Raw genomic sequence first — 22397 nt, forward strand, 5'->3', positions numbered from 1 at the left:
CTGTGGGGCTCCACACTGGCTGCAAGGCACAGTCAGTCGCTGAGACATTGAGTGCTGTGTAGCTAGTCTCCTGTTATTCTCCAGGAAAGGGTTAAGGGCACAACTCCAGGAATCCTTCGAGGACATATGTGTGACGATTTTAATGCGTTCACAGCCTTGCTGAGAGCAATAACTGTGCCCTTTTCGAGCTTCATGAGCTTGGAGGACGATAAATAGGTACCTGACAAATGAGACCATTACAAAATGAACAAAAGGATCAGAGCTACCTTGGGTGCCATCAGAGGTGTATCTGGCAAGAGACAGGATCTGTACTGCATGAAACTCCCCCTTGTAATGTTTTTCTGAGGAAAGTTACTTCAATACCTTCATCCTATTTAGTAATCCATAATACAGCACACTATGGACAAACCAGCAAGTCAGGTTCTGCCTGGTCCCAGGGGCGCTGGAACAGTTTGTATAGTGGGGATGCTGAAAGCCATTGAACCAAACTGTAAACCCTGCATCTAATGAAAACCACTTCAAGCCAGGGGGTGCAGCAGCACCCTAAGCACCCCTAGTTTCAGCGCCTATGCCTGGTTCTGCATGAGGGTGCAAATAGCTCCTTGTCATTGTGGCTTGGTGTGGAGGCCTGGAACAACTGCTGTCCTTGCACGTGGAGTACAAATTCTACACAAGTATATTAACACTAGACCACCTAGAGGGAGCCAGCCACCTCCCCACCACCCTTCCACAGGGCTACCAGAGCTGGGCTGCATCTGGCCAGAGAATGGAGTAGCAGCCATGCTCTCCCTATAGTCCTGGAGGTTTTATGCCTGGCAGAGGACTCCAGCAGCTCCCACTGGGGCTCTCTGCCTTTGCATTGCCTCATCCCAGACTGTCCCTTCCAGGCAAAATTCATCTCAAAGTGTGCAGAAGTAACACTTGAAGCAGCCACTGTACCAATTCTCTTAGAGCAGCTAGAAAAATGAGCCTAAGTATGTTTTCAACTTTGTCTATTTTGTAGTTTAGGGTGGATTAAATCACAAACAGCTCAGCTATACTATCAGGAAAATACCTGAGCTTTATTGAAAAGGGTTAATTTTAATGCTCCTTCTTCTAGGCAAATGGAAACATAAGTACACTTGGTTCATCTCCAGAGATCTAGCACATGTGGCTGAAGAGAAGGGGGAACATCCCACGGATTATGAAATAAAAGCTAATAAAACCTCCAAAACCTCAACATCTATTTTCAGTCGGACTAAAAAAAGCAAAGCTTAGCTAAATAAAAAACAAACAGCTCTGTAGTTCCAGAACCAAGTCAGGTCAGGCCCATCAATCTGTGTGTTCAAAGTCGAAAAGAACAGCAGGCAGCTTATGGCTCTGTCCCCTGCATACCCTCATGAGTAACTACTTTCGCATGCACTTCCTTGGTAAATAATCTGTTTGCACCATTTGGGTAACATTTTGTACAGATTGAAAGAGAGAACAAATGAGCAAATAATTATTTCACAATTCCTATCATGAGAACACATTTACAGCATTGCTGAGTCCCACATGGCATAATATACACTCCAGGATTTGATTGGTCACATACAATGTTTGAATGAATGACTATTTTCCTTTTTTATTTTAAAATCTGACATTTGTGACCTGACTTCAGTGTTCGTTGCATTGGTAGGTTAGGCACAATGGGCAGTGCACATTGTGTACAAAGGTACACGTACCTTTTTTGCAAGTATTTTAGCAGAACACTAAGCTGTGGTTTCTCTATTATTTTTCTTTAATGGAAGATATTTGGGTCTTATTAATATTACTACTATTCATTATTTGTATGACGGTAGAAGCCACAGGTCTCGAAAATTGCAGCCCCATTGCGCTGGTCACTATACATGCACAGTAAGAGAATTCTTGCCTTAAAGAGCTTACAATCTATATAGACAAGACAAAGGATTATTTTCTCCATTTAATAGAGGGGAACTGAGTCAGAGCATAAATGACTTGTCCAAAGTCACACAGGAAGTCTGTGGCAGAGCTGAGCCTAGAACCTAGATCACCTGAGTCCCCCATCCAGTCTCTTAAGCACAAGACATGTCTATCCCAAGGATATTAGTTTATCAGCTAGGAAGAGTTTCAGCAAAGAGGAGAAGGGTGAGGGAGGTTATAACAGTTGGACTTGCGAAGATCCTGTATTCCCCTGTGGTTCTTAATGCTGTTTCTGTTCATTGTTTTGTTTTTAATTCACTTTTTTGTTTCCCACAAGCACTGCTCTGCAAAATTCAATACTGGGGGCCTAATTCTGCTCTCACACATCTGTGAAACCTCTCACATACCTGTGAAACCCCACTGCCTGCCATGGGAGCCACACGGTTATAAACAGAGGGGAGGATTTGGGCTCAGGAGCACATTTTGTCTGCCTCTAGAATTTCTTTTGAAAGGTACCTGAGGGGCAACTCTGCCTCTTCTTTAAGGCTTGCCTCACACTGTCAAAATGTGAGAATTATCCAGGGCTTCCCCTTTTTAACCAGTTCAAGCACACAAACTGTGAAAGGTAGTTCTAAGTCTCTCAGACACACTGCGCACTGGAATCAGCACCCTATGATGGTCACCTACTCCAGATAGATAGTCTCTTGAGGTGTGATGGTTTTTAATATGTATATCAATGCAGCGACCACCACTCTAGTGATGTGGACACCAGTGGGGGGGGGGGGGGTGTATAGCCCCCAGCACTGTCAAATGGTCTGAAGCCAGGAGAGAGAGAAGCAACTTTCTCAATGGGGAGGGGGGGCGGGAACACTGAGCAGTAAAATCTCAGCACAATTTTTGTTTGTGTTTTCCCCTTAATTTTGCTTTCATGAATGACAGTTCAAAGTCTCACAGCCTGTCACAAAGATGCTCTTCATAACCCTGCATTTTATATACCTTTAATACAGACAATGGGCCAAACTGTGCTCTCTCTGTGACACAAGTGTAAATCTGGAGCAACTCTTGACTTCCAAGAGGTTATTCCAAATTTACACCAGAGCATAGCTTGACCCCCAGTCTTAAATTTTCTTTTGGAAGGAGCACAGAAGGTTTGCAGAGTGAAGATGGAACAGGTATGGTGTCAGGCAGAGATGTATACACTACTAGTGTCTGTCATGTATCAATCTGAATAACCATTTAAAAATCAATATGATAATATTTATGTTCTGATATCACTTGACTGTCAATTCCAGCAAAAGGCTAAAATATATTGCTTCTGCAGATAGCACCACAATAAGTACAACTTGCAGACCTGGGCATTGGAGGTCAGATAAAATAAGACACCCACACACCCTGAAACTTTGCCCAAAAGTCTAATCAAGACTAACTAGTTTCAAAGTTTGCAAATGCTTGGTTATCTTCCCTCATTATTTTATATTTTCTGCACCCAGAATTCCCTTTTTCAGCTGGAAGTGGGAGTTCCAAAATAGCACAAGACAGACTGTGCTGGCAGGATTTAAGCTCAGAGAATGCAGATAAGCTTGTAAAACTTCTGGCTTGGGATTCGGTTCTTATTGGAATCAACGCCAAATGTTGAGGCTCAAACGGGACTAACTTAGTGCTGCCAAGTTCCACCCAGAAGCTTGAGGAAGTTTTTTGGAAGGTGATGGATGGCTTACAGGACCGATGCCATTTTTTCTTCACCTCCCCCTCATTTTCGTTTCCTGCTTTGCTACCCTTTTGCCTCTTCTGCTCTCTTCCCTGCCCCAAATTAACTATCCAACTTCCCCCTTCCTCACCCGAGTGATGCACCGCTGCTCATCACCAATACATTCTTCACTCTCAGAAACATGTCTGAAAGACATTAGAGTGAGGAGCCAAGCACTGAACACAGAGGGAGCAGGCCACAGTGGGAGATAAGGGAAGGCAGATGAGGGAGAAGGATCCCTAATGTGGGATGCTCTTTCCTTAAGATGGCTGTCCTGGCAAGTCTGGAGGCCTGTGGTTAGGAGTCAGTTATACAGTCCCACTCACCCCAATGCACTGTCGAAGTAGAAGAGCCGCTCGCCCGTCCTGTTGAGCACGCTGGGCCAGGAAGGGGCTGCTAGGTAGTGTTTTACACTGTGCACGCTCCCCGTCTGTCGCTGGTAGATGTCTGCCACAATGGTGAAAATAGCCTCCTTGGGATAACATAATGCAACGTGCAGCCAGTCTCCTCTGTTGGCAAAATGGTGTGAGGGAGTGGGGAAACAGATAAAATATATGCTTGTCAGTGTTCAAGGACTTGAAAAGAAATGAGAAAAGGTCTCGTGCTGCAAGCACAATATTTAAGGGGTAGAAAGGGTCTTTGTTTTCAACACCCCCTCCCCTTTTGAAAAATCCCAACCAAACTAACTTGGGGATTCACCTTGTTTGGAAGCAACTGCTTCTTGTCACTATGGGCCCAATCCAAAGACCACTAGGTCCACAGGAAAGACTCCCATTGACTTCACTGGGCTTTGAATTGGGCTCCAGAACTGCTTTAAAATCAGAGAATTGCTCTCAGCATCCAATACGGCCTGGAGACAGCAATTCTCCAGGCTTTATTAGAGGACAGAATTTCTTTTCATGATGACCATTGTCATCTCTTGAAAGGCCATTAGGCTTGGTTTTGTTCATCTAGCAGGAGGAGCTGGTTTCAAGCAGACATTTCAACAGGGGCACTGATACAGGAATTATATAGAAATCTCTGAGCTGAACCAGAGCCATACTTTAAAGAGACTTGCTTCTTTCACTTTATAGCAAAGTTTATTATTGTGGTTTCCACTAAAAGCCCTCTCTCCAATACTAAACTTATAATAAATAGGGCTATAGTCAGAGGGTCTTTTAACTCCTGGCTTCCAGAATTTCAGCAATGTGCTGATGACAGCCAACTGAGAAGAATGCGAGTTGACTTTACGCCCTGGCTCTACCACGGCTATTTCCACTGCCACTGTTGCGGAGAGGAAAACTGGTTCAAACCTGTAAACCTATGTTACAAGTAGCAGGGCCATGCAAGGTGTTACAGTACAGTTCAGAAACTGACTGGGGAGAATTTTCCAGCAAATCATAACAAAGCTTGGTTTCCAGATGCATTTAGCTTAGAGAATTTTTTGTAGAACAAGAGAAAGAAGCTGCAAGTCATAGAAAGGCTACATAAGAGAGGGGGGAAAACAAAGAAAAAAAAAAGTGTGGCTTTCATTGTTTCTGGTTCTCCTATTCAGTGACTCTGTGCCACAAATAGACATCTGAACCATTACTGTGGTTAACTTTACCAATTGTCCAAGAGAAGATGGGATTCTGGGATTTCTGACTGTTGATGTTTTAAAATATTTTTAAGAATACCTGGATTCCTGTTTACATGGTGGGATGTGGTTCAGAGACGGGAAACCCTGTATATCCTCCAGTGTCTTTTCAAAGCCCTACAACTCTGGAGTAGAAATGAATTTATTATTCCACTCAGCTGCTCTGTGAGGGTCGTATGGCTTATACAGTGCAGAGTTGCCAGCCAGCCATGCAAATGTAGCAGTAAATGGAGGCAAATAGATTTGGTTTGGGGAGTTCTGGGAATCTAAAAGCCAAGACTTTCGCTAAGTGTCTCTGCATTAGCTGCACTGAAGGCAAAAGCCAATCCCATTGGATTGGTTCAAGCTCCTCCTGGTTTTTCCATCTTGCTTTATGTTTTTAAAAAACAAAACAAAAAACCCCCACACATATTACAAGGTGGAATAGAGGGCAAGCGGTTCTAGAATAATAAACCACATTCCTATACACAGGCCCCATCAAACTGAGCCAAATACTGCCCTCTAGATTTTAAGTAACTCCAACTGTGTCACAACTCAGCACAACTAGAGACCAGAGATATTTTCAGACATATTGGCCTCCAACTAGAGGAACTACACTAGAGCCACAGTCATGGAATATTTTTAGGATAGTGTCCCAAGAACACAACTGTTGCTTAAGGGTGATTTCCCCCCCGCTCTTTGCATTGCTTTAGCACATTGGGTTCCCTGGAGATGCTGCCACAGAAACATCCCGACACATTGAAAGGCTGGGAACTGACTCTTGTGTAGTGTTACAGTCCCATGGGGAAGAAAAGCACTAAATACAAACAAGAAAGTGAAGGGGGAAGGAAGACGCACGACACGAGAGAACAGCGGAGACGGTTGAGTGTCCCCAGGCACATTAAAATACAATTGCTAAAGCCTTTTGCCAACATGATGGGGCTGACTGGATTTTGGAAAGAAATGTATTGAGGGCGAGATGTCTTCATGAAAACAAGCCTTTCTTTGCGAATGTTCTCACAGGCATACATAAGCCTTAAGGATATTACCACAACAAAGCATTGGAACAGTGGGGAGGGAGAGGAAAAAGTCTGGAGTCGTCAGTTAAATATAAAAACAAAAACAACTGATTAAATACATTTAAACAAGATGCAATAAAACAACCTCTTATTTAATCCTAGTTTTGTTTTGAACTCTCATGTTAGCTACTTTGGCTATTTTGTAAAGGGGGTGGGGTGGTTGTTTTGTATGAGTCATTGACAACCGTCATCCATACATTTTGCTTTGCTTGTCTGTGGCACCCAGGACAAGCAAAGCAGTGATAACACGGGTATCAGATGACGACATGTAGGACCCTGCACTTTTGGTGAGCAGAAATTTACAAGGTCAGAGCCCCTCTGCCAGGACTGGCTCTAGGCACCAGCAAACCAAGCACGTGCTTGGGGTGGCACAATTCCAGGGACAGCATTCCGGGTAGTTTAGGGTTTTTGTTTTTTTTCTTTGCTTCGACAGTTGCGCTCTCGGAGGTTTTTGTTTTTTGTTTTTGCTTGGGGCGGCAAAAGACCTAGAGCCGGCCCTGCCCTCTGCAACCATTGCCAGGACTGCAAGGGAAATGCAGCCTCCTCATACAGTGGCTGTAAACAATCAGGCAATGTAGCTTAATGGGTCAGCAGAAGATTTAGGCTGAGATGACTGCACACAAAAGAAAAGATGAGAGCTATTCCTGCTCACTGTGGAGTGCTGAATGTAGGGAACCTTGTGGCTGGAACGTTAGCTGCAGGAAGCCTTATTCTCACACACACGCACACACACACCTTGGTTTTTTTTGGGGGGGGGGGGGTTGAGACCAGTTAAATTATGGCTCCTCAGTGTTTCTGAACTTAAACCTCTCTGTTTGGATTCTTGTTTTCAGCTGGAGAAGTAACAGCTAGAACTCTCACAGATGGATCAAGCTAAATTTAGACTGGTGTGCATCTCTGAGCCAAACGGGCCATGTTCCGCCTTTCCTAACATGTAAGCAATATCAGCTGGGATTTTCCAAAGCCACTAAGTGAAAGCCAATAGGGCTTGTGTTCCTCCATCACTTTTCTGAGCTGCTCCTGTTATCATAAAGAGACATTTACAAATATTATATTTTTATATCTGTAAAGGGATGCCATTGATTTCAATTAATCTTTTGGAACGGACTAGATTCTAAAAGTAGTTGCAGTACTTCACCTGCCTGAGTCCCCTGTGAGAATCTGCAGTTTTAGATTCCCTCATACTGAATGAAAGATCAAAATAAAAGGGGATGGTGATTAACAGATTGTACAAACGGAAGTAGTGAAACTGACTGTAGATAAAATGCTGTCAAATGTAGAAAGCAGACAGATTTTTTTTTTCTTTAGTTATGAGGATTTACTTGTAACAACGGGTTAAAAATTTTCAAGCAGAAAGTCTGATTTTTTTGGAGTTGATCCTTTAAAATGAAATTAAAATCAAATTCAGATTTGTAGAAGCTTTAATGAAAGAGAAAATAGCCGTGTTTACAACCTTTACTGGTGACATTATTCCGTTCATTCTCATAGTAGGGGATTTATTTTTTTGGGAGGTCAATTTCCTCTCTGTTTTTTCCCCAGACTATGGGCCCCTGAAGAAGCAAAGCTAAATAACAACTGGTACAAAGTCCAGGTTTACTGAGTCCTACCAAATATTTTCAAATATTAAAGTGAATACTTAAAATGTCTACTGGCACGGGCATATCTCAGCGCCGCAGCTTCTGCTCCTGTGTTACTGTCATTCAACAATCCACACAGTGTGTTTCATATTTTTTTTATGCGTTTGCTTAGCACGGTTTATTTTCTCTTGGAAATGGCTGTCTTGTGGCCTTTTTTTAATTGCAATATTGATATTTGCTGTTCTGACTTCCCAAGTGAAGCAAAAATACCAAAATGTTTAAAAAGTTCCCTTGGCTGTTGCCAGCTGCTGAACTTCTTGATCAAATGAAGCAACAAGGGGGAAGTGGAAAAAGGAAAGAGAAGCATAGAATATAGAATACCAGGGTCGGAAGGGACCTCAGGAGGTCATCTAGTCCAACCCCCTGCTCAAAGCAGGATCAATCCCCAGACAGATTTTTGCCCCAGATCCCTAAATGGCCCCTTCAAGGATTGAGCTCACAACCCTGGGTTTAGCAGGCCAATGCTCAAACCACTGAGCAATCCCTCCCCACACACACACACAAAAAAGCAGTTCAGAGATTTCCTGATATTGGACACAGGATAGATTTATAGTTTACTACTGTTGAGTCCCATAGTAATTCCAGCAAAAGCAGAACCTCCCTCTACTGTTCAGTCCAAAGCACAGCTCCAAAAGACCCAGAAGAGTGCCTAAGACCCCAAATGAAATACCCAGAGGAAAAAGTTTGACATATTCCCTTAGTACACACAAAGTATTTTATATTCACAGTGTCTAGATTTTGCATTTCTGATGCCAGTAGTTTCTAGGAATAAACAAGGAAATACAGTAATGCCTGATTTTTGTGGTATGGTAAGAAATCTGCATCTGAAGTGAGAATGGTATAACTTGGAGTGGTACAGACAAGAGGTTCAGCTAAAGTAAGTTTAACAGGAGTGTACATCTGTTTGCTGCCCTCTCCTACAGGCAGAGCTCTTGGACCATATAGGTTTTATAGGTTTAGGTGGAGCATTGCCCTCTAGAGGCTGGAATGTCAGACCTGAACAAAATGTGTGTGACCATGTCTACTATGCACTTTCATCAGTAAAACTTTGGTTGCTCAAGGGTGTGTGTGTGTGGGGGGGGGGGGGGGGGGGGGGGAATACCACCACCACACCCCCGACTGACAAAAAGCATTGGTGTGGACAGTGCTTTGTCGGTGGGAGAGCATCTCCCACCAACAAAGCTACAGCCCTTTGTTGGGGGTGGTTTTATTTTGTTGGCAGGAGAGCTCTCTCCTGCCAAAGAGTGGCTACACTGCATGCCTTACAGTGGCATGGTGTTAGTGGCACAGCTGTGCCACTGTAGGCTTCTCAGTGTAGACAGCCATAGTTGCTGGCCTATGGAGAACATAAGGAGCCCTGATACGGTTCTAGCTACTGGAGATTCTAAAGGTGCAGAGTTCTGTCCCTGAAAACAACCATGAAGATTTTGTTGACATGACTTGTATAATGGCTGATGACTATGAAATCTACAAATCAAATTCTCATCTCACTGGTGAAAATCTGGAGTACCAGTGCAGAACAGAATGTCTACATTAGTACTTTTATCAGTGAAACTTTTGTCAGGCAGGGCTGTGAAAAATAACAAACCCAAAACACACCCCTGACCAACATAAGTTTTGCCGACAAAAGCACCGGTGTTGACAGTGCTGTGTTGGCAGGAGACGCTCTTCCGCAGACACAGCTACCACCACTCGTTGGGGGTGGTTGAATGATGCCAGTGGGAGAGCTCTCCTGGCAACACGGAGCAGCTACACGGGAGATCGTAGAGTGGTGGAGCTGCAGCTATATTGCTGTAGGGGCTGTAGTGTAGACAGCCTAAATATCAGCGAGAAAAATCCAGTGGCTATAGCTGCCTGCAGCACATGCTGGAAATTAATAAAGATTAATTGATTTCCAAAATATAGAAGTTAGGAGAATGGGAGATTTTTGCTCACTAGATCAGTTTCCCCCAAACTATTACTACTCTGATTTAAAAATGGCCCTCTGATTTCCCCCCCTCCCCCCAAATCTATACAAGCACAATGAAATGTATTTTCAAAGCATGTCATTTGATCCCTATTCACATCAATAAGAAAGTTTCAAATATAAATCCTCACGCACTGCTCTGAAAGTTAATATCCCAATGGGTAATACGAATCGCACAGAGAGAATTCTGAAGTGAAAATGACAAAAAAAGATCATACTCAAAGCTTTCACTCCATCTTAGCAGCAAATCCCAAGAGGTGCTCAGCATCTGCATTTCCCATTGACCTCAGTGAGAAGGCAGTTTGAGTGATCAGTTCACTTCTCCTAAGAGTCTTCAGATACAGTGAACTGTCTGGCTACACGCTCGTTATCCGTCCACCAAAAACTCACATTCAGCCAAGTTAACAACACGGCAGCCATCTCCTGAAGGCTAACTCTACTCCAGTGCTTGACTTGGAAAGGGGAGTGTGATGTACTCTCCACTCATGATTGGAAAAAAGGCTGAGAACAAACTGGAGAGTATCTTCACTGCCCTCCTCCACCCCCCAATTCAAACACCTTACATTTCAGCAGACTGGCCTGGAGTCCAAGTTTCCCAGTGGCTCACTAGAGCTGTCCATCCCACTCCTCTCAAATTTCTTTTTAAGGCTTTGTCTTCAGTTCCAGTCCATTAAGCACATTCAAGTCCTCACAGGGACAAGACAGCTACCAGGCAAACAGCCAGCAATTTTCCTTTTCAAGGCCTTGTTAAGACTAGCCACTTCTGAAAAACAACTCACTACAGTTCTAGTGACAAATGGAGAACATGTTACATTACCAGAGCGGTGTGAACCAAACTTAAAATGGCCTTTCTGGAGGCTAACAGAGCCTAAATCTGCATAGATAATTGACAGAGAGAGTTAATATTCACACACACAGTTTCATTTTCACATTTATGCCACTTTAGGCAAAGGGGTTTATATTTTTGAGGTCAAACAAATTAAAGCTCCAACCCTACTGGTGAGAGCTAGGATGCACGGAGGAGTCAGCACAGTATTTGGCTCATAGAACCTTATCTTCAGACTAAAAAGAAAACCTGTACTGAAATATTAGGAGTTTCACTGACATCATATTTTTTCCCTAACACACTGGCTTTCTTGACAGTAACAATTTTTTTTTTAATTTTCTCTCCTTAACTGGATTATCCAATACTGTTTTACTATTTTTCTGTGAACATGTCACACACACATATGGTGAGAACAGGTCTGTGGGACCTGTGAAATTCACAGCCACAAGACCCGCTGGTTTGGGGGAAGGGAGGGAAAAAAATAAATAAAAATCTCAGCTTCCAGTGGGTGAGAAAAGAAAAAGTAACATGTCTAGCCCTTTTCCTCCTGGAGACAGCCTTGAAAATGAAACCCAAAATAAACCAAAGTAAATCACTTCCTAGGGTAGAAGAGAACATGCAGCTGGGATCTGCATCTGCAATGGAAGGCTGGGGGTAGGGATGGATCTACAGATTGCCTGACCCGCACATTCTTCCCATATGTTTATTATGTAAAATGAGTCCGTCAAGAGTCACCTCGCTAACCTTTCCCAATATCCTCAGGCCAGCCCTGGGCACAGAAGTGGACAGTAGGACAGGTTTGGGGACAGAGGGTGACAAAAACTGTTTCACAGGTTTACTCAAAAACATTAGTGCCAGCTCCACATAGGCTACTACAGTAATAATATTTAACTACAGCTAAGCAACTCGCATTCCAAGGTTTCAGTAAAAATTTCAGCTCCTTTCTCAACAATAAAACATCTCACTACAGCGCCAATCTATTTGATTAACCTAATGGATCAAAGATAAGTAAGAAAAATTATTTTTAAGACACAGGAAGTTTAAATATATTTACTAATTTCTATGTTATTTGGATATTTGAATTTGAACTGGGATATAATCAGGGTATCATAATCTGGCCCTAAATATGCTAACTCACATCTAATAGCACATTATTATTATTATTGATTATTTGTATCCTGGCTGCACCTAGAGGCCCCAACCAGCCATCAGAGACTCATTGTGTTAATTACAGTATATACACACACACACACACACGTAACAAAAAGATGGTTGCAGCCCTAAAGCTGCCAATAGCAATTTGATTTGCAGAAAAGTTGCTTTCATCTGACTGTGTATTTATCAGTCCAGGTAATAATGGCAGAAGCAAAGCGTTGCTCATACACTAGTTAATTTATAAAAGAATAAAACCACAGCTTAAAAAAAAAAAAATCTCCATCAGCTGGGCATGTTTGCCCAGGCTTATTCTAGCCTGGTCTTATTTTCTTTGTTTTCCTCAAGATTGCATCACTGGTAAAGAATTTAATTGTACACAAGATAAGTAGCTACAAGCATGAATCATACTAAAAAAGCAGTAATCCCTTCAAAGTTGAAACCAGCTCATATGAAGCCAAATACTATTAGTGCCTTGGTGTTTCATTTGGGGAGCTGGAGAATATAGATGGTTTGCTTATGCTGAAGGGCACATTATGATAATTTAGGTCATTTAGATCAAAACACTCATCCAGATCTCACTTTGCAAAACATGGAAAAAGTGTTAAAGTGCCACCTTTTCATCTAGAAGTTAGTCATGGGCCCAAATAAGAACCTCAAATTTGAGGCATGGGGAACAGGGGAGTGGTGAAGAGGAGATCTGAACCTACCTCTGTGGTTTGAGTTCTGGGTCAGATTCAAAATAACTCTCCTTTTTTCCGGTTCCTGTTCAGAAGATTTCAACGCTATTGAATATGATCACAAACCCTAGCTCTGGTACAGCCTGGAACCAGACCTTCAGACCCCAGTCTAATACAAATGACAATCCAAACACGGCCTCCTGTGCCCATTTTTATAGAAATGTAAATATTCAGCCCTTCCATATGCCTGTCTGAGTCCAAAGAAAACATGAATACATCCAATTTCATTCACTTCCAATCAGAATAGTACAAAACCAAAGCTCTCCAGTCCTTCCCTACCACTGAAACCTTTGCAGAGGTGCAACGAAGTGCTGAGCACCTCTTATGAAGTGCAGAGTATATCAACTTCTATTGACTTCAGTGGACACTTAGCATCAGGCCATAAGACAGTACCAATGAATAAAGCATTATGAAGACTGCCATGCAAGTTTCCACAGTCCATGACAATAAGGCAGATCAGAGCATCTGCAGGGAGGTTTTGTGGGGGATTGTGATAATTTGACTGTAAGTGACCTCATCAATTTATTAGGTCTGTTATTCAGATACACCCTGGTATTTCCCTCAGTCAGCTGAATCACAGCAGATGGGGGGGAAGTGTTTCTCTCTAAGCGTTAACAGACCAAGTATAGCGGTATTAGCTGGTGTTCATTAGTAATGCTGAATGTACAGCCTAATTGCCCTTGCTTTTCAGGCTATTTCCATAGTACAATTTACCACATGATGCTTTAGACATTTACTTTGAGGTGATTTGAGCCCTCTTTAGATTTTCCTGATAACACAAATAAACCCTACTGATTTACTGCACTGCACCATGCATTTGATAATCGTCTTAGCTTTAGCCTCTTCCAAGATTAGAGAATCTGCACACAGACAAAGACTAGGTCATTAAATCGAAGGACTTTGCCTACTGTCTGAAGTGCCAATCTTTGGACCATTTCTCCAGAGTCTGAGAGGAGACACTTACCAGAGACACACACAATATTCCCCATAGTTTCTGCCTAGCTTTCCAGATTCGCTCCCCCTCCCTCTCCCTCACCTAACAAGCTTCTGTGGTGGTTCTTTGTGCTACACAAATGGATATTCATGCTGAGAAGAGCCCTTAACCTAGTTTTTAGGGATCATTTCCATCCGTCCGTGAAGAACAAAAAAAACAAGGGAGCATTGAAACAGCCTCGATGAGGAACATCGGCCAACAGAGAGCGGAGACACGTTGTGGAGAGGTCTTAGGTCTCCGTTCATGAAACTTTCACACATGATTTATGCTGGACAAGAACAGGCTTCAGAATAGTTTGATAGGTTCTACGGGACTTTATTCCCGATAATTAAAATTCCAGTTGGTATTCTCTTTCTGCTCAGTTGCCAAAATGTTTGGAAGTTACAAGGTCCTATGTTAACCAGGGCCGGTGCAACCAGTAGGTGAACTAGGCGGCCGCCTAGGGCGCCTAGTGGTTGAGGGTGCCTAAAAGCCCACTCAGGCGAGGAGGTGGAGTGGAGGTGAGCTGGGGCAGGGGGGTGCGAGGACGGCCACCCGCAGTAACGGGGGGGGGGGGGGCGCGCACAGGGGAACCGCTCCTCGCCCCAGATCACCTCCACTCTGCCTCCTCCGCTGAGCACACAGCCCCCGCTCTAATTCTCCTCCAAATCGGCGCCGCAAGCCTGGGAGGGGAAGAGAATTAGAGTGGCGCCAGCATGCTCAGTGGAGGAGACGGATCGGAGGTGAGCTGGGGCGGGCTCCCCAGGCGGGGTTAGCTGCCGCGGGGAGGGGGGGGGCTTCCCGGGTGGGGGGGGGGGCAGCGGGCGGGGTTAGCTGCTGTGGAGGGGGGCTCCCCAGGCAGGGTTAGCTGCAGAGGGGGGGTAGCTGCTGCAGGGGGGGCTCCCCGGGTGGGGTTAGCTGCCATGGGGGGGCGTGGTTAGCTGCCGCGGGGGGCGGGGTTAGCTGGGGGTGGGGGTGGCGCAAGGTGGAAGTTTCACCTAGGGCATGAAACTTCCCTGCACCAGCCCTGATGTTAACAGTTTCAAGAGACCTCAATAGCACACCTTCATCTTATCCTTATAATAAAACTCACATCCATCTGACTACCCTATGAACCAGGAAACAAAAAAGTGTTCCTTTCTGAGCCAACCTGGACATGCCCAACACTAATTTAAAGCTCAATCTGCAGATCTTAACGACTTTGGTTTTCTAAATCAAATCAACTGGTGAACCAACTGCCATACCCAACAAGTCACATGGATTTCTCGCTGGAAAGGAAATCAGTTTTCTTCATGCAACATGCCTGTACAAGAGTTTCCACAGCAGAGCCATAGATGGCAGCAAGTGGTGGTTCAAGAGGTCAAGCTTTTGTTTGATTTCTTTAATCCCATTTACATTTTTTAGTGGAAACTGAAGGAATTTCGAGGGTGTGTGTGTCACAATTACTGTAATCCTCACGTAGCCATCGAAATCAGCACTGAAGAAGTACATCCATGACATGACATGCCCTCAGCTAGTCACAAATAAAAGGGAGGGCTCCTCCTAAGTGCTTGTGCTCCAAATAGCATCCTAGATACATGCTTGTGCAGTGCTGCTGGACACAATGGGTTAGATTCTCACCTGGAGTAAATTCACATTGACTCCAACTGAGGCATGTCGATTTACCCCTCTGGCCCACCTAGTGAATTTCAGTGCTCCCGTCTTTTAAACCAGTGATACTTAGACTGAGGATCAGGAGCTGCAAGTGGCTCTTTACTGTGTCTCCTGCCACTCACTGTGTGATTTAATTATTAACCAGTCAGGATGCTTTTACTATGTTACTAACCAATTGTAGAATACCTGGTCAGTCAGTTTGCTCGGAGTACATTCATTCACACATACACAGAACATGAAACGATGAATTCATGCTACTGTGGCTCTTTTGGGCAGTGTTGATCACAAATTTGGCTCCTGAACCACTGAGGTCCGAGTATCCCTGTCTTAAACAGATATTTGAATTAAACGTAAATTACCGCTGTTGGGATGTATGGAGTTTCTGGTGGCAATGCAGGAGTTAACCATACAAGTATTCAGCGTCAGTATTATGCCCGACTGCTGGAGCAATCCAAATCCTGCTACGCATCCCACTGTCAAATTCTTTATTTCCCCCCTGACCTTCTTTTAGCCAACTCAAAATAGTTATTCCAGAAACACCAGTGCTGCAACATCAGTATCCCTGATACAGCTATTCACTGCTCTACCAATGCCAGGTAAAAATAATTTAATAAAGCTGCACTGCAATTATTACTCCCAAGACACTGCTATTAAGCTCATCGATCATTCTTCTTGATTTTGCCCAATATGCACTTTGTACATTCTTCACTATGTCAAGAGTGTTCATTTTTGGTTGATTATTCACAGTGCTGTGTGTTTTAAACAAACAGGAAGACCTGTTAAGGCAGGTAAAAACTTCCCAAGGGGGCTAACTTGGATTGTCTCCATCTTGGTAACTTGTTATTTCTTCCATAATAAGAATGCTGCACTGAAGTAACGGTCACTTTGGAAATGCTTAAGAGACAGTGGTTTTAATCAAAATCCTCTTTTCCCCTCAGTTACTTTGCCCTTCCATGAGAACCTCTTTTCTCAGTGCCTCCCCTGTGCAGCCTAACTCTTCATCCTTCCCATTACATCATTTGAGTTCTTGCCCTACTTAGAGGGTCTAGTCTATTCAGAATGAACAGGGACTTGCGACACTTGTTTCTTTCTAGACTCTTGCTAGTAAGAAGTTTTATATGAAGCAAAATTGTGGTTTTCTTTCAGTGTATTTCTTCAAACCAGACAGCCTGACAACTGTTTCTTGATCAGAAAAAAAAATAATAATAATAATCTAGGGACAGACAGCTTTCCCCCATTCAACTTATTTGATTGTGGTTCTCTCGTTGTTGTCTTTTGTGAAACCAACCACACTGCAGGGTTTTGAATATGTGATTTATGTTGCTGCCTGAATAAGGGACCAGATCTCTGGCTGGGTTTTGTCAGAGACCCAGGGGCTGCGTATAAATTTGAATCTGTTTTAATACTGTGGGCCAGAGCCTCAACTGGAGTAAAAACTGGCATGGCTCCCCTGGAGTCACCAGTTACACCAGCTGAGTATTTAGCTCTATAATTGCAAGGAAAATTACTTTTAAAATAGGAAAATTAATGACAAAACTAGGGCTAATCCACAGATGACAAACTGACTTTTCTTCTCTGTGAAAGTACAAGATCTTGAAAACTCTTAGACCAGGGGTCGGTAACGTTCGGCACGCGGCTCGCCAGGGTAAGTACCCTGGCGGGCCGGGCCAGTTTTATTTACCTGCTGACGCGGCAGGTTCGGCCGATCGCGGCCCCCACCGGCCGCGGGCCAATGGGGGCAGCGAGAAGCGGCGTGGGCGAGCGATGTGCTGGCCGCAGCTTCTCGCCGCCCCCATTGGCCCAGGACGGCGAACCGCAGCCAATGGGGGCCGCGATCAGCCGAACCTGCCGCGTCAGCAGGTAAATAAAACTGGCCCGGCCCGCCAGGGTGCTTACCCTGGCGAGCCGCGTGCCGAACATTGCCGACCCCGGTCTTAGACATTAATAGCTCCTCCATGGCAAGAGAGAGTGTGTGAGGTGAGACACATACACCATACACACAGCCTGGGACCTACACCATGGCCCATATCTACCTTCATCTTTAAATCATAGGAGAAGTTTGCAGAGACTACATCTCAGCACAGTCACTGGGGAAGGCTGCTGGGAGTATGATAGAGCAGTTCATGCTGGGATATGTGATCTCTATGAACAGCATCTCCATAATGGAGATTGGGAATGTCCTTCTCTGGCAGCAGCACTGAGTCATTTGGACAAAGCTACCAGCAGGTATTCAAAATGGATTTTGGTTGGGCAAAGCATAAACACCTCTGCTGTATGAGCATTGCCCACAAATTTGGGCAGAATTTGACCCAAAAAATTCAGCACAAAAATTCAAGGAAACCAACACCATTCAAAACAGCCAAAAATGCTACCTTCAACTAAAACCTGTGCAATGTAACCGTCTTGGAGGAGCGGAGTTAGATATTCTCTATGGGCTCAATTTGCAAAGCTATTTAGGCACTTAAAGATGCAAAGACTCCTAACCTGCTTATGCACTTTTGAAAATCCCACTACATGCCTACCTGCATCTTTGGCACCTAAATACTTTGTGACTCTTGCCCTATGTGATTAAGGCAACATGTAATAATGGAAGAGTTTGTTTGCACAACTCTGCTCTTTTACTGTATCATCCTAACAGGACTCAAGAAGTTATATGTGCTAAAGAACCTGTGTGTCAATTATAGGGTTTTCTATATTGCTTATCACTGTAGTACCCAAGTATCTATTTTGACAATGTAAATAATGGGTGTGCCTCACATATTGTGAGGCTCTCTCTCCTCTCAGTTACACTAGTTCCAATCAGGTGTAAGTGCACTGAAGTGTATGGAAGCATGCCAAAGTAAAACCCATGTACATGTGATAAGAATCAGTCCCTTTACCCAATAGTCAAAACAGGAGAGATCTGAGGGGAACAGGGGGAAGGGGAGAGGGAGGAAATGGAACAACCTGCAGGGGGAAAATAAGTCTAAAGTGCATATGTCCCAGTTTTATATAGAGGAGGTGCAAGAAAACATTGAAACTGGAACAGAATAGCGTTTTATCAGTTTTGAAATATTTCAGCAGACTCCTGGTATTTTTAAACTTGATACAAGTAAAGAATGAAATTGCAGTGTTTAGGACAGAGAAAATGTGACTCTCCATACACATTCAAATACATTTCTACACTTTATATTCTACACTTTATATTTATGGGAAATAAATTGGGTGTGCAGCAACTAGTGTGAACAAATGAGAAAGAGCACATGAGGTCTCCTTTGGATCTGATTTCAGGGACAGCATGCTAGTTGTAAGCTGGATTTTATTTCAAAACTTACTGGAAGGAGAAAAGTCTCTGCACATCAGAAAGGCTGCAGTAAAGTGAACACAGAGGCATTTGTTTGTAATTGTGTCGGTCATAAACAACTTACTGCAGCTCTCTCAGAAGTTGCTGATATTGTGCCAAAAGATAAATCAGCAGGACCCTGGAAAAGCGCATCCTAGCAATACTCACATCAGAAACAGAGCACATTCAAAGGAAATCTTGGGTGGTACCTGTTGAAGTTGATTGGGTACAGAATGACATCCTCGGGTGCTCTCCCATCCCAATGAATGGTATAGGCCTGCTCCAGCATCACTACAGGTTGGTACTGTTGGTATGGTACTCCTCTATTCACTCCCTGCAGCCTCAGGGGATGAGAATGGTATGTTGCTCTGGCAATAGATAAGGTCAGATTCTCAGGACGTCTGGCCTGAATATAAAGCTGAGGGTGAAAACAAACAAACAAACATTCATTAAGCCAACCGGGTCTCACCTTAACATCTGTGTTCGATCATCATTTCCTATAAATGGCTTTGCTGATGGAACGTTCAGAACTTTCCGAAAGCCACCGAAGTATTTCTGACTCCAATAATGCAGTACATCAAAACCAGATTTTGTAGCTATCTGCATGTCATTTCATGGCGTACAAAGGGACCAGAGCACCAACCAATGTTTACAACTCCAACTCAAAGCGAAAAGGGGTGATTCAGAAAATATTACTAGGTGCTTCCCCCCCCCCCTTATAAATGCAAAACAATTACATTTTAAATGAAGGGCCACAAGCCTGATCCAAAGCCCACTAAGGTCTTTGGAAGTCTTTCATTGACTTCAATGGACTTTGGATCAGACCCATAATCTGTTGTGGAATCCACATCTCTATTCCACTCTGAAGCATTTGGGGGCTGGAACATACAACTAGGGTCCTCGTAAACTTTCCCACATTCCAAATAGTGTGTTACATGATCCACAGCACTATTCTTCTGCATTGAGCCTAACAGATGCACCCCTCCCTCACAGGGATCAGGATGTGGATTGGCTCAGCACATTCCTAAGAATGAATTTTTGCCCTGACTCTAGCTTCACGTGAAGGCCAATTTTTGTTGAAAAGCTATTTTAGCCTTTAGGTCAGAGGTGGGCAAACTACGGCCCATGGGCCACATCCAGCCCGCGGGACGCTCCTGCCCGGCCCCTGAGCTCCCGGCCAGGGAGGCTAGTCCCCAGCCCCTCCCCCACTGTCCCCTCCCCCGCTGCCGCACGGGGAGCACTCTGGCCCACCGCTCCGGTCGGGCTGCACGGCTTGCACCCGCCCACTTTCCAATAAGCCAGTCCTGCCGCTCTGAGTGGCATGGTAAGGGGACAGGGATTGGTGGGGTTGGATAAGGGGTGGAGTCCCCAGGCGGTGGTTAGGGGACAGGGAGCAGGGGGCGGTTGGATGGGGTGGAGGTTCGGGTGGGGGTGGTCAGGGGATGGGGAACAGGGGGGTTGGATAGGTATGGGAGTCCAGGGGGCCTGTCAGGGGATAGGGAGTGGATGGGGGCAGGAGCCAGGGTGTTTGGGGAGGCACAGCCTTCCCTACCCGGCCCTCCATACCGTTTCACAACCCCGATGTGGCCCCGGGCCAAAAAGTTTGCCCACCCCTGCTTTAGGTGGAACTCCTAATGTACAGCAGCCTTCCCACATCAGGAATACCAAGGCAGTAGCTGGATAGACGTATATTCAGATCTGCTAATGTAATGTTAGCACTTTAAAACATTGTGTAGTGCAGCCACACTCCCTGGAAGATTTAAAATAAATTGGGAGCAGCTTAGGACACATACAATCTTGCTTCACGATCTCATATACCGGTCAAAAGGAAAGTGCACCCATCTTCAGCTGACTAGCACTTTAAAATTTTAAATAAAAAAAAAAAAGCATACATGAATTCGCTTGTTTCTACAAGAAAATTCATTTAGTAGTACCTTTTCTAAAGCAAAGATTTCACACCTGGAAGAAGAGCAAAATGGAGGCAGTCCTCTGTCAACAGCTTTTACTACCACTGGGGAGACTGTGAGGGGAGCAACAAAGACTAGTAGACGGAGCACTGGACTGGGAGTCAGGAGACCTGGATTCTGATCAAAGCTCTGCCATTAACCACCTGTGAGACCCTAGGCTCTTCACCTTTATGTGCCTCTTCTTTCCCCCTCTGATCTGTTGTCTGCTTTGTCTATTTAGACCATAAGCTCTTCAAGGAAGGCAGGGATGGTCTCTTACTAGGAGTATGTCCAAGATCAAGCACATTAGGGTCCTTATCTTATCTCTAGGTCCTAACATAATAATAATTATTCAACAGAGAACATAGTGTGTGTCATGCCCATGAGCAACTCCTTTTAAATACACTATGTGCAGAACCACAGCCAAGAAGCTGGGTGTGGCCTGCACCTCACTTTTCTGTCAGGCATAACATACAGCTCAAAATGTTGCAACCAGTTGCTGCTTTCTTCTTGGAATCTAACTTCTTGGTGACAAAAAATTTGATTTGATAAGAGAAAGTGGTGGGGAGTCCAGCACAAGGGTTATGTAACCTCTGGTCTGCTTTGTGGCAGGATATTTTTGGAAGCGTCTCAGCTTGAGATTTCATGCCTGGGTGTCTATAGGTAGACTCTGAGCTCCACAACAACAACAAAAGTGGCCTTATTTTCACTTGCAGGTCCTATTGACTTCAATGAAGCTGAGGATACTCAGTGCCCCTGAAAATAAGGCCACATTTGGTTAAGTGTATAACTACAGGGTTAGCAGCCTCACTGTAGGCACCTAAGTTTGAAAAATTTGGCCTAAAGTCACAAGAGATCATTCAAAAAAAATTGATCCATAATTTTTAGACATTTGGTCAAATCCTGCTCTCACTTACATTGACTTGGATAGGATCGCTCCAGAGTAATAGTAATTACGTCTCTGGTCCTGGCAGTACATGAAGTACCATTGGGGGCGGATCACCTTTTAGGATCAGACCAAACTTAACTTGTTCTCCTTCCTCCTGCTCCCTCCCACTGTTGAAACCATAAATCATAATTTAGTAAAATAATTTCCCAAGTGAAGCACATTTGCTCACTCCTCAATGGCTCAAGGAAAAATGAATGTCTTTTAAGTTCAAATGAAAAAAAAAACTTCTTTTAATTTATGAAACCAAAGAAAATCCATTAACCCTTTACATACAAGCCCCAGATCAGGAGGTTAAAACAGTGCATTGATCACAGTCACTGCCATCAGGTTGAAATTCTGTATTACCCACACCACAGAAGGTCAGATTAGATGATCATAATGGGCCCTTCTAGCCTTAGTGTCTTTGAATTTATGTATTATTCTTGAACTGAATGGTGTTTTTCTGAGTACGGAATGTTGGAATCATGTCTGACACTGCACAATAATACTCTAGACCTCTGTCCACATGAAAGTCAGTAGTATTCATCATGTCATTCTAACCTTTGTATTCCATGGTCTTAAACCCCCCCCCCCCCCCCCCCCCAATACATGCCTCAGGATAGGCAGAAAATCCTTACATTCTAGGATGGAAAAGAAAAGCATCCTAAATACTTTAACTGCTGAAAAGAAGTGGTCAAGGGTTGTGAACTAGGCTGTCCACTGCACCTACTCTTAATAGGTTCAAGAAAGGATAGAAGAGTTTACCATATGCTTCCAAAATATGTTCTTTATCATCTCGTGTCAGATAAGTTATCTGGCAGTAAAATTTTCTTAATGTCTTGGGACAAAGTTACAGGCTTAACTAAAAGTATAATAATTACAGTTGCTTTATAAACACTGTATCATTGTCAATGAATAAAAATGCAAGTCTT

General features: G+C 43.9%; 1 protein-coding gene across 1 annotated transcript in view; it reads right to left on the minus strand.

The window, feature by feature from the left end:
• Positions 1-22397, minus strand: part of LOC135884700 (inactive cell surface hyaluronidase CEMIP2-like) — a 75569-nt gene that overhangs the window by 10985 nt on the left and 42187 nt on the right. Inside the window, exons 19-21 of the mRNA XM_065412219.1 lie at positions 18801-19009; positions 3976-4158; positions 1-220 (exon numbers count right to left, since the gene is read on the minus strand). Of these exons, the coding sequence (XP_065268291.1) occupies positions 1-220; positions 3976-4158; positions 18801-19009 (612 nt within the window). The remainder of the gene's footprint in view (positions 221-3975; positions 4159-18800; positions 19010-22397) is intronic.

This window comes from Emys orbicularis, chromosome 10 (assembly GCF_028017835.1).
Source record: "Emys orbicularis isolate rEmyOrb1 chromosome 10, rEmyOrb1.hap1, whole genome shotgun sequence".
Taxonomy (NCBI): Eukaryota; Metazoa; Chordata; order Testudines; family Emydidae; genus Emys; species Emys orbicularis.